This window comes from Haemorhous mexicanus, chromosome 1, assembly GCF_027477595.1.
Source record: "Haemorhous mexicanus isolate bHaeMex1 chromosome 1, bHaeMex1.pri, whole genome shotgun sequence".
Taxonomy (NCBI): domain Eukaryota; kingdom Metazoa; phylum Chordata; class Aves; order Passeriformes; family Fringillidae; genus Haemorhous; species Haemorhous mexicanus.
In genome coordinates this window covers 110566603-110579749 of record NC_082341.1, presented here as the reverse complement: position 1 = coordinate 110579749, position 13147 = coordinate 110566603, and the positions used below count along the sequence as shown (strand labels likewise).

General features: G+C 42.0%; 1 protein-coding gene across 1 annotated transcript in view; it reads right to left on the bottom strand.

Moving 5' to 3' along the window:
- Nucleotides 1-1137: 1137 nt before the first annotated feature.
- COLEC12 (collectin subfamily member 12) overlaps nucleotides 1138-13147 on the bottom strand; it is a 96568-nt gene continuing 84558 nt past the window's right edge. Inside the window, exons 5-10 of the mRNA XM_059858948.1 lie at nucleotides 10364-11410; nucleotides 8467-8955; nucleotides 8208-8344; nucleotides 7358-7467; nucleotides 5530-5675; nucleotides 1138-4366 (exon numbers count right to left, since the gene is read on the bottom strand). Coding sequence (XP_059714931.1) covers nucleotides 4347-4366; nucleotides 5530-5675; nucleotides 7358-7467; nucleotides 8208-8344; nucleotides 8467-8955; nucleotides 10364-11410 — 1949 coding nt within the window. The 3' untranslated portion in view covers nucleotides 1138-4346. The remainder of the gene's footprint in view (nucleotides 4367-5529; nucleotides 5676-7357; nucleotides 7468-8207; nucleotides 8345-8466; nucleotides 8956-10363; nucleotides 11411-13147) is intronic.

Here is a 13147-nt window from a genome sequence, read left to right as displayed (position 1 = left end):
CAAAAATTTTTTTGGCCAAGTTTTTTTTAGAATTTTCTTTCCACTAAACAACATGGGAAAAATGAAGTGGAGATGGTGAATGCACAAATAGGTTCTGGTTTTAAGAAGGCCTGGTTTCTGGGGACAAGGGTTTTGTCTGTAAGGCAGTTTATTATCCCATTTACAGATGCCCAAGGTGTTTCTGAGTGTGGGTAAGCACTGGGAACTTCCTCCTCCACCTCCTCTCCAAGCCCTGGGGAGCCCAGGGTGTCCCAGCTGGGGGCAGTGCCAGGCATGGGCAGCTGTCCCACTGCTGGCCTCTCACCTGGGTGAGCCCCAGCACCTGCACAGGGCAGCACAGAGCCTGCTCTGGGGACAGCTCATGGAAAAGCCAAGATCTCTGGGGAACACAGACACCCACAGAAGTGAGGGAAGGAAAAACAAAGCAAGGCTGGAGACTGCTTGTTCCCTTTGGATGCTACAGATGTGTGAGCTGCTGTGCTCTTAGGCAAGGAGCCTGCACTGGGGAAAAGTGCTTTTGTTTTCTTACATGTGAATCGACTCAGCCTCCTTTCCCCAGCTCCTTGCAGATCAGTTTCTTCCCGCAGCCAGTGGCTGCCCTCTGACCAGCTCCTTGCCTCACCAGTGACCAGACACCAGTTCCTGCTACATGCTAAAAGCAGAGTAGCTACTTGCCAGGAACAGAAAATTAAAAAAGGTCAGCCATCACAGAGAGAGGAGACCATATCAGCCATTATAAACAGACAATTTAAGCCATCATAATGGCTAATGTGGGGACTGATGCGACTTAGTTCAGGACATCCCTCACCTGGAGGCCCATCTGAGGTGTTTGGTGTGCTAGGACAGTAAGCAGCAAAGGGCTTCAGCCCTTCTTAAAGGTCTTGCTCAGATCAGACCTTCAAAACCATGTTCCTATCCCCTATGTGCTACAAGAACAAGGCACTAAACCTGCAATTACAGGATAAGATAGCCCCAGCCATGCTCAGAACCAGGGTGGTGCAAGTGAAAAAGAAGGCTTTAATGGAAAAATGCTTCATTAGTTTGATTTTTAATACCTATGAACATTCTGGGTCCACATACCTCTGATCTCCACATCTCTCTTGGTTACACACACATGCACAGAGTCAACAACATTCATTTCTGTGTCTCCACTTAGTGATTCCTTTATTGGAACATTTGCAAGTATTAATTATAGACAACAAAGGAAATGAGAGTTGAGATTTATAAGCTCTAATCAGCTGAAGGCATTTCCAAATAAATTAATGAAACAAGTCAGAAATGACATTAAGAAACCCAGAACTTAATGTAAATCACAATGACTTTGTACCTTCTCTGCCTTTCCCTCTTTTTCTTTCAACAGTCCCAGTGCTTGCCAGGGTATATGAACTTGTATTTAACTTTATGTAAAACAAGAAGGATGATGGGAATGTGTGCTCAATATGACACGTTGCAATACTTGTGTATAAGAAGGAAAGCAAAACTCAAGCTGGGACGAAATTATTTGCTATCACTTAACACATTCCATAAAACCTGCATTATTACTCAAACCATACAGAAAGATTTGATGGGGACATTTTCCCATTAAGGAGTGGCCAGTCTGACTTTCATGACAATTTCTTGGCCCATTCTGGTGTCCTGCTTTGCTCCTGCCAATCTGTCCTTTCTGTGACACGTTCCTGAGCTGTCTTAACACTCTCTTGGTCTTCCCAGTGATTTCAATTCTCGTTGCCATTCTGTTTCCTTCTTGCAGGAATACTAGGTCAAAAGGATTGTCTGTCTCAGCACGCCTGGCTGCTCAGGCCATATTTTAGGGATGACCGGACACGTCAGGCACGCAACTGCAGCATCCCCCTTCATCCAGTTTTGTCTAACAGCTGCAGTGTTTGATTCAAGTGTGTGAACAGAGGGTGTGAGCCCAGTCACGTCTCATTTCTCAGTGTCCTCAGCTTGTCATTCCTCCGGCTGGGGGACACTAGATAACTCTTGGATAATCTGATCTCATGTATGTACGATCACTGCTGTTGCTGAAGGAAGAGAAGGGTGAAATCTGGGCAAGGAAGCTTGGGCTTAGACATTTCTCATTCACTTCTTTTGGTGACAGAAGTCTGTGACATCCAGAAAAAGCATAAAGAATATAATTTAATGTGGTAGATGCTCAAAACAGGCTTACTTCCCCCAAATAAGCCAACATTCAAAACAAAGGTAGCAGTCCTTCCAATTCAGTGTGGCTCTTCAAGGCTCCACTCACCAGGGTTTGTGAGGCTCTCTGGGCACACAAAATACTAGTTTTGTACCTTATTATCCAAAACTATCAGTTTAACATTATCTCCACAGACAATGTGTAAATATAGATGTAAACATTACAGCATGTGTCTACATACAACTCCTGGGTACAGCATGACAGTGCATGGCAGAATCAAGTTGTATTCAAAACCTTGTGAAAAAGAAAAGGCTCACAAAATCCAGACTGTCTGAAGACAAGCCCTCCCTCCACGAAGGTGACGCAGGGTTTCTGCAGCTGTAATACATAAATCCTTTTATGTAATACATAAACCAATTTTCATGTTGTTCCTGTCTCATATCTAATTTGTACCCACAGGACAGATTCTCAAATGTAACATTTTTTGTATTTTGAAAAAAAAATTATAATTGAAATTTAAAACACTGGAGGCAGTGGGAGATGTAGGGAAACAGCAGTCTTTAATTGATCGATCTTAGGAGCAATATTTCAAAATCTAAAGTACAGAATCTTGTCCCTTTCCAACAGAGCTGGAGTATTTCCACAAACTTATCTGGATTCGGCCAAGGTAAATGGCAGGTCAGGAGGCAATGGAAAAACAGCTCTCCTTCCCAAGAAGGCAAAACAACTTCTTTCATTGTAGAGCATGTGGCCATGAGAAGGGTATAAAAACTGGAAACAAATACCAAGGTTTCTGCTAATGAATTAACCCACTAATTTTTTAGATTCCTGATATGCAGTATTGCTGCCTAGACAATGGCTCATGGGACTGTGGAGGAAACTGGCTGGGTAATGGTATAATCTCTTTCTGCTTTGCAGCATATTTGATTTTCTATTTTGTTTGGGAGAGAAGTAGCAGTCCAAGAAAACAGAGAGATCGATTTACAAAGCACTTTAGAGAAGTGCAAGTTTATTAGACTTTTCTGAGTATGGCATGTTTTTCTCACCAAATCTTGAAATCTGTCTTAAAAAAAACATTTCAGTGTGTGCAGCTTCTTTGTTTCTCTTTTCATAAAGTCTCTCATCTGGGCTTGACCTGCAGTATGTGTGGCAACTACTGGGGTAGAATTCCTTACAAGAAGGGAGAAGGAATGAAAACATTTCAAAATGATGGTTAAAAATTGGAGATTAACTTCCATGGAATTTTTTTCTGAGAGGGAGGAAGGAAGGGAGGAAGGGAGGAGGGAAAGAGGGAAGGGAGGAAGGGAGGAGGGGAGGGAGGAAGGAAGGAAAAGCTTTTATAAAAATGGTCTTTCCATAGTACCCCAATGAAACACTGGCTATGATCAGAGCTATAATGAGTATCTAGTCCTTAGTCAACTTAATTGTTACACATGCAGACTAGACTGCATACAGTAAGGAAAACACTATCTAAAATCTGCTTTAAAAGTTATTTAACCAGAACAAATCATCTGGGAAAGTAAAAATATTTCTAACTGGAAAAATATTTCTCTATAGCTGAGCTAGGCCTGACAGCAAACCTTAATGAATTATTAGTACCTTTATTGTTTTCTTTGGCCCCTGTGCACTATATTTGTAAAAAAAGTCAGTAAAAAAGAGAACAATTGTAAAAAGCAAATATTTTGTACAAAAATACAAAGTTTTAAAAGCTCTTAAAAGTATATTCCATATTACTGATAAGAGTTGGACTATATATATATATTTATATAAAATCTATATATTCGTGTATCTGTATAATTTTCCTACATTTGGGATTTTAGCAAATTAGGCAACTGTTTACACAGTTGCTTTATATGTTTTTCTATATGAGTGACCAACAGTCTTACTCAGATTGATAGAATGTCTTTTCTCAGAAGACACAAGCTGCTTATGGATGTGGTTACTGGTTGGGAAGAAAATCTAGAACAGAATTAGTCCAACAGTATTTCCTGATGCTGAGGGTTGAAAGGCCTTAAATAATTACAGGGTGCTGGAGAGGAGTTATTGCTGAATTCCTTGATGCTTTTAAATCAGTTTTCAGTGCTTGCTCTTTTCTGTTTTCATATTTTTCTTTCAATTTTGGAAGTCAGTGTTGCTCTTTCCCAGGATTTTCTTCTTCTTTACATAAATTTCCTTGATATGAAGGTATCTGTAAAGTTACAGCCTATTACACTCCAAGAATTTGCCCTACAGTATGAGAGAAAACAAGAAAAACAAAGAGAAAAAGAAATCCTGTAAAAAGCCTGTGAAGATTAAACAAATTTCCAAAAAGATCAAGGTATGGAAAAAAATTGAGCAGACTTGTACTCAGATCCTGTAAGTCCTGGAGGATAAATATTTGTAAACCTTAAAGTTTTCTTAAAATAACAAATGTATGTAGGAAAACCAGGGTAAATCATATTGGTACTTACACATGGTCCTTCAGTCTGGACATCCAAACAGAATTATACACACAAAGCTTGTTCAGCACTTAGCTGTGTCTTAGGGGACTATGCATGGGATGTAATTTTGGCTCTAGCTGACATTTATGTCTGCCTTCACTGAAATTCAACCAACAAGTTTCCAGTTGGAGGAGCCAGGCACCCTTGGCAAAGCAATGTTTGAACAGGTTGTATGGAGGAGATAACGTTTCAGTCAGAGCCCCACCATGAAGACAAACACCAGCTTTGACCACGCTCTGTGGCGATGGGGCCGGGCTCTAGGCGGCCATGGGAACCACCCGCCCTCTGCTCCAGCAGAAATGCCTGTGTCAACAGAGAGACATGCCCTGTGGCAAACACCTGGCTGACTGCTGGCCACACCAGCACTTTATGAGTCCTTCGCTCCAGCTGCAGGATGAGCTGCTTACGGCCTATGGACTCAGCTTCTCAGTCCCATGGGACATCTCCTGGCAGTGATGGGAATTTTAAGACCTCCTCAGCAGTCACCAAGTGCCTCCCATTGCACAAACTTTCAAAAGAAAGACTTTCTGGTTTTTGAAGACTGGCTCCTGAGCCATCCTAAGGTCAGCTTTCCCTGTTGTGTGGCCACTGAGCCTATAAAGGCAGCTTCCAGTGTGGGTGGGATCTGGAGCATGTGCCAAATCATGCCCAAAATTTTAGGCATGTGTAAAGCCTACAGGAAATGGTCAAGATTCTGGGCATTCCATGGCTATAGCCAGCTTTGAGGCTGCTTTTCCCAAGTGCAATAAATCCAGCATTTGCATCTGGATCTGAGTAGAAGTGCCCCACATGTGATTCCCCCTCTTCCTCAACAAGGCACTGCTGTAGCATTTAGCCAAGATCCCTCTTGTACCTGCGGGACACTGACTATGGGCAAGATGGAACAATCAAAACAAGGGCCTTGCTTACCTTTGTCCATGTCTTTTTCACAAATGAAATTGTTAACATCTTCACAGTAGAAGTCATTCCAGAGCCCAGCATAGATCAACCCAGCACAATCTTCCCCTGGCCCGTGATCGTGATCCCAGTTATCAGGCTGCCCAGGTTTCCAGTTTCTTTCCACAAAAAAGCAAGAGATATGATTGCACAACACAGCACACATAGCAGGTTTTCACCATGAGAAATTAACAAAAACATCATGAGATCTGTTCTGAACGGGAAACGCACATTGAAACAAACAATACATGACTCTTGCTGAAAATGGAAAACAGATGTATTACAGAGAAGGGAATCTATTTGGCCTCAGGCTGCCAAAACTCAGAGACCTAAATTTAGACCAATGAACTTTATTTTAGTTTCTGAGTGTACATGCACACACAGTGGGGGTGCTCCGTGCTCCAAGTGCGTTGCTCCAAGCCTGTGAAACCTGCACACCGCATTCCCGCTGGCAGATGGGACTCAGAAGAGCCCACAGGCTCAGAGGTAATGCCAAGATGGCAACAGCCTGCCCTTGCTCACTGCAAAGCTCTCTGACTGCACCAAAGGTGGGCATCTTGGGAGGAACAGCAAAGATCCGTGTGTTTTAGAAACACATGCTCAGATGGGGAGGGAATTCTATTGACTTTTAAGAAATGCACACAGTATATTTACACACATCTTTTGAGATCGTTAGCTTTGATGGTGAAATTGAACGTAGCAAGTAAAAAATCTTGCAGCAAGTGTTTCCTCATCCTGTTTTTGTTTAATGAGTGAGAAAAGCTTCCAATCTCAGGAGTTAAAAGCACACTTTTCCTGAAGAAACAGGTTGTTGAAGGGAGCTTGTGATTGCTGGCTGACACAGTCCATGCTCAGCTAAAAAACATGCCTGCCTGACATAAAGCGTCCAACCAGGCACCTGGGAGGACACACAGCTTTCCAGAAGTAATGAAATACTCCAAAAATCTGTAACCAAGAGCTCTGAGGTTATGACAGAGCACCTAAAACCATGGTGCAGTGGAAATCTACTAAAAGCAGCACCCTAAGTAGGATCAGTCACAGTGCTGCCGTGAAGAGGAAGAAAGATGAAAATGGGAAAGGAGAAAAAGGGGAAAATATTACGGCTCATTTGAAATGAATCTGGCTTTTTCCATGTTTTTCATCTAAATGAACACCAATGAGATCACAGCTAATCATTTCGTAACATCTGACTGACTGTGTAGCCTGTTTTTCTGAAGCACAGCATATTAAGATCTATAAACTCTTTAGTCTACTCCTCAGTATTAAAAATTTGGGTGGTTGCAATCTGTTCCATTTAGGACAAATTAGGTGTAGCCCTAGGATTCCTGGAAAGCTGCCAATTCAGTTCTCAGCTGGCCAAAGCATAGACACCCTCATTTCATGCATTTTCCTTATGTTGAACGCTTTCCAGTTGGATTTGGGCTTTATCTAAAGACTGGTCATTTTTTATTAGAACGCGTACTCTATTTATAGCCAGTTGTAATGCAAATAAGGAAAATTCAAACCAAAACAGTAAAACTGTGCTTTCCATCTCAACTTTGTAATAAAAGTCAGAAGCAAAAGTTTTGGCAAGAAACACTGCGCTACATAGTTATGTGATTCTGTCATTCAACATTCAGTTTTCTTTCTGGCAAGGAAAGGAATCCTTGTGCATAGAGAAGGCAGAGAGAAAGAACCCCAGCATCCTCAGTAACAAATTAAATTATTGGCATCTACAACCATCTGGATTCATTAGATGATTTCTAGATGCTGCTTTTAGAAGTGTCAGCAAGAGCGACCACATTGCTTTTTATTTACGTACGTGTAAACTGGTAAGGATCCATCCAACCATCTCCATTCATTTTCCTTCTCTGTATCTGTTAGTCCAATCCAGAAGCTGCCTTTCCCAATAATCTGCCTTTTTATCCATTGCTGTGAAAGAAAGAGCTTAGTCCATAACAAGGAAAACTGGTTTTGGGGCCAATTAACTACACTGGTTTCGTAAGACTCTTGTTATTAGAACATGGTGGACCAGAGAAATTTTTCTAAGCTGAAGATATGTTTCAGGAGTTGGCCTTGGGACCCCTTGCCCAGACTAGAATCCCTTTCATTGTTTGCCATGAGGTAGAGAGAACTAGGCATGAAAATTGGGTTGACATAAAGCCACAGCTAATATCTTACAGACACAAATTTAAAAAAACCCTAAGAGTAAGGAATTGTATCTTGACATCTCCACTGCCATGCTGAATAGTACTCAAAATATTGTTAGATTAAAGATACTTGTGGGTCATACTAGTCCTAGGCTGCATGTATTAAATCAGATAATTTAAAATTAAATTATAGTCACTGCTGCGAAAAACACTTTGATAGTACTCAAGGCGTAATAGATTCCATCTTTAAAGGTTCAAAACTCCTACAGTTCTCAGCAGCTTTTCTGACTGCTCTGTCCCCACCACCTTCAGGGTCAGCATCAGTTCTGCTCACACTACCCTTCTGCACAGGGAGAAGCTGCTGATCAGGCACAGGGTGGACAAAATTCTAATGAGTCAATCAATGTGTTTACTTCTACTATATGAATTCATGGTGCTCTCAGCTTCCCATTATCTTGTGGTTTCAACGTGTTAAACAGCTCCAAACTTCCTCCTTGAAAACCAGCAAGAGAAGGCAATTACCTGCTCCTCTTTGTCATTGATGATAACCAAGCGCGATGCTTTCTCTTCACAGAATAACTTAGCGTCTTCAAAAATTTCTCTTTCAACGGAAAAGTAGTAGCACTTTTCCGTATAGTTCTTCCAACGGGGAGAACAACCTGTGATGTGAATTTTTTTTGTGTTAAGCCTGTTATTGGTAACTCAAGGGAGCAGTAATAGGGCCAGAAATGAATGGAGGAACCCATTCCCCTCCACAGGATGCAGAGTGTTGATGGCTTACCATTAGCCTCGGGCATGGGCGTAGGCTGACTCTGCAGTGCCATTGGCATCCCTGGGCCCGGCGGCCCTGGTGGGCCAGGCGGGCCCTTCGGACCAGGCAGCCCAGGGACCCCAGGGAGTCCAGTTATTCCTCGTGGTCCTGGTAACCCTGGGCTTCCCACGGTTCCTTGCAGGCCTTGAAATCCAGGTGGGCCTTGGGGCCCTGGTGGACCATCCTTGCCTGGTGGCCCTGGTGGCCCTGGGTCTCCATTTGGTCCAGGCAGACCGGTCTTGCCAGGAGAACCTCTCTGACCTTTGGAGCCAGGCGATCCTCTTGAACCTTTCCCTCCTTTTTCTCCTGGTGGCCCAGCTGGTCCAGGTGGGCCCTTCTCACCTGCAGGTCCTGGTGGTCCAGGCTCTCCTTTCTCTCCTTTTTGTCCTTTTAGGCCAGCAGGGCCAAGAGGACCTTGAGGGCCTCTGTCACCTTTAGGTCCCCTTGGACCAGGAGGGCCTGAAACAATGTAAGCATACAAAGTGGGGATATGCACAGAAAACAAAACAAAAAGCCCACGTGGGGTGGGCTTGTTTAATACATCTCAGACCAGCACCACTGAATATTTAATAACACAGAAACTGGGCTAACAGCTGCTTTCATCAGTGCTTGTAATAGTGCAGCTGCTTTCCAGGTCCTGTATACTGTTGTCCTTTCCTTGACCTCCAGAAAATACAGGATACAGAAAATACTCTGATACACCCAGCCATGTGAACTGGACAGTGACACCGCGCCCCAGGTGACCAGCCAAGGTGCCAGACCCTGCAAAACTCTGTGCTACTAGTTTATGCACTAGTGCTGTGTGCTGGTGGTCCTGTTCCCTCACCCGGCCACGCTCCCTTCTCCTTCTAGTCTCATCTCTCTGCTCTTAGTCCCAGGACTCTTTCTCCTGATCCTGTTTGTTGGTCTGTCAATAACAGGGTATCAAAAAGGGACAAAATGATGGATAGTGAGCAAAAGGCCAACTGTAGGAAAGATCAGAAGTTGCAAATTGGCCAGCTCTAACAAGACAGGGAACTATAACCCACGACAGGAAATGGCAATACTGTGACAGCAATAAACAACAAAACAATTTGGGATTCTGTTCGTGGATGAGCAAATCCCTTGTCAATACCTTCCCACCCCCAGGACTAATCTACACAATTCAAACTCCTCCAGAGATAGATTTCCAAGCTGGAATCATTTAGCCCTGGTTGAAATGAGAATGGTTAAGGTTACTGACATGTAATCTTGGCTCTAATGCAGCCTTAGTTTATTTGGAGCAATGGATTTATATTTGTGATTAGAGGTTTAGTGATTCACATCTGATTGGAAATATGAGTGTTCTTTTCATTTGGGATAATATTTGGCTGGGAGAAACCTCCTAAACCTGATGCTATTTATTTCTGGAGAAAATAAAGTATCCCAGGATTAAACACTAAGCAAAGTAGGATGTTTTCTGGCAGACTAACAACTGGCTTAAAGTGAAATAGCAACTTGTTTTTCAGCGAGGGTGGACCTTTCTGGGAATAGTCCAACATATATTTTTTAGCCATTTCCTCCTTACTGGGGATTGGTTTCTTGAGGTTCCACACCTTCAATCACTTATTTTAGAAACTAAATCAAAAGCAGATCTAGTCAGTCCGTCAGACAGAATAAAATTCTGCTAAGTCAGAACTTTCTTTCATAACATCCCCATTTTAGCTACGTAAAAAAGGCATACAAAAATTAGTACGGAAAATTCAAGCTACATGCTAATTTCCAAAGCTTAGGATTAGATAATGGAAAACCCCAGGACTCTGCACCAGCATGCACTAACTTCTACAGAACTAAAGAAGTAATGCAAGCAGGAATTCAGCACACACACATCATTAGGGAAGCTGCATACCTTGTAGGATAGTGAAGTTCTTGATGAGCTGGCCATGTTTGGAATCCACCAGCTTCATTTCTTCCATGATTACTGACAAATTGGCAACCTCTACATCTAACCTTGACCTCATCAAATCCTGTTGCACCTTGAGAGATGCAGAGTCTATGCGAATATTGGCTAGTGTGCTGTTCATAAAAATCAGCTCATCTGAGTGTTTACTTAAGGTGTCCGTACAAGTTGTCCTGACCTCATTGAGACTGCTCGTCAGTGTCCGTAGGTGATGGGCAGTGTAGCTGATGTTGCTGATGATATTGACTATATCAGTTTCAAAGACTTGGAACCTTTCTTCTAGACTGGTGAATTTGGCAGCAGTTCTGTTTTCATCTCCTTTATGCTGTTCCTGGAGATCCTTTAGACTTTGTTCATTGGCTTGGGCAATTGTGGTGATGTTCTCCATCTGCCCACTGAAGGAGCTGAGCTGACTGTTCATGTCTTCAAGTGTATCATTGTTGGCTTTTGTCATTGCTGAGTTGTTGGCAGCCAAAGCCTGTAAATTGTGTACTTTCTCCTTAAGCCAGTCAGTGTCCTTCCGGGCCTGAAGGACAATCTGCTGCAGATTTTGAAAGTCATTCTTGATTCTTAGAATAGCCGAGCTTGTATCTTCCATTGACTTCTGTAAGACATTGATAAGATTTCTTTGCTGTATTTGAGTCAGGTTTAAGTTGTTAAGGCTCATGATGACCACGTTTTGAGAATGCTCTTGGCTTTGCAGGTTTGCTTGTATATTACTTGTGTCTTGTTGGAGATTGTTGATATAGCCAGTATATGCTTGAAGAGTCTTGTTGACACTGATGATTGTGAAAGAGTTACTATCTAAGGCACTTTTCATTTGGTTCTGCCTATCATCTAATAAATTTCCAGACTCTTGCAGCTTCTCCAGGGTGTCTTTGTTTCTGCTAGTTTTCTCTGCAATGTCATGAAGTTGCTGACGAAGAGCCAGAATGTCAGATCTGAAGCTGGATAGCTCAGTGTTAGTATTCAAGGCTTTTTGTCCAGCTTGGTCATCTTTGTACAGGAAAAAAGAAAAAAAAAAAGGAAAGGCTTTAGGTTTTGGGGTTTTTTTAAACACAGTATAAAACAGCACAGTTTATTTTAAGAACAGTCAGGTTGTAAAACTGTTTAGTAGAACTTTTATGCTAACTTTTCCAGAAAAGAGAAACCACTAAGCAAAGTTCTGCCTCTAGACAGAGAAAAAAGCAAAGAGGAATTGATGGAGACCTTGTGTCTTGCTGAGGAGAACAAAACGGTGATTCTGTCATCACAAATGAGAAAAACTATGGCTAGAAACTCATGAGTAAATGCAGTCAAGAATGCTGTGTTCTGAATGAAAACTGAATGGGAAACAGAATTCAAAACATTAAACAGGTACCAGCAAGTGTAGGTTTTGAAGTTACAACTGGATTTTGCTGAAAGCTCAGAAGTTTATTTTATCTGTTCATCTTCTCTTCTTTCTTTTCATTGCAAGTGGAATACCTTCACTATGATTTAGTACATATAGTTCCAATTTTTAAAATCTTGGGTTTAGCTTTATGTAAGTTCTCATATTTATTTCAAAGCAATCTGGGTTAGAGACAAAAACTTTGCCAGCAGGCTACTTCAGATATGTCAGGATAAGATATATTTCTGGTTTTCTCTCTAATACATTACTATTGCTTTTAATGACATTTATTTTGCCATTATTGTTTCCTCATGTTCTGAGTTTGAGAAAGGCAGAACCTTTAATCTATGAGGAACATCTCTTGTAAGCCTGTGCTTACATTGCCCTACGGAATACTTCTGGAAGCTCGTCCAAGGATGATAAAGCATTTGAGACTGCACAGCCTATCATCCAGGACATAGAAACCAAGGAAATAAGCAGTCAACGCTTGCTCTCAGGGAAGACTCCCTTGCTTGATCTCAATCACTTCACTATCCTGCTCACAGTCCATATATTTTTGTCCTCATCTTCATGTAGCTATATTTATGAATTAGATAGTCTCAAGTCCATAATTTCAGATGATGCCAAGAGAGAGCAGTATGGTTTTCATAAATTACAGTGAACACAGCTGTGTATGGTGCATTTGCCTGGTGTGATTGAATGAGTCATGATGGCAAATGTCAAATGATGGCTTGTGAGACTTCAGCCTGAAGTGTTTATGGAGTCTTTTGTGGATGGACATCTTCCTGAACACAGTTCCTCTCCCTGCCACTTCTCTGACTTCCAGATCTTCTCAGCTCTGACTCTATGTTTACCTCTTGGCTGCAGCTCAAATTATACTGTCTTCCTCACACAGCTCCAACAACTGCCAGGTCTACATGCAGCTAATTCCTGAAGGCCTGCCTTGCAGTCACCACACGCTTTTATCCTTCTGGCCCTACAGCACTTCTCTTACTTTAATGTCTCCTACACAAACTGCTCTAGAACTTTCCTAACTTCCTCCATGGCAAGGCCACTTAAATGGGAATGGATGATCCTGAGCATCTCACTGAGCATCCATCCAGCAGTGTGTAAAAATGAGTGGCCATGAAAGAAGCAAAGATGCTCCAAGTAATGAAAATTTAATCAGCATAATATAATAATCCAAAAGGTTGCATGAGAAACCTTTACAGGAGTAAAGTGTAACATTTACTTCTGTAGATGTGTCAGTAAAAAAACATATCACCAAATTACCCCACATCTTTGAACTAAATGTAGTGTGCAAATACTTTTGAAGCCAGCTCCTTTATAAAGGAAAAAAATTGTAAAAATTTACAATCAAGCTG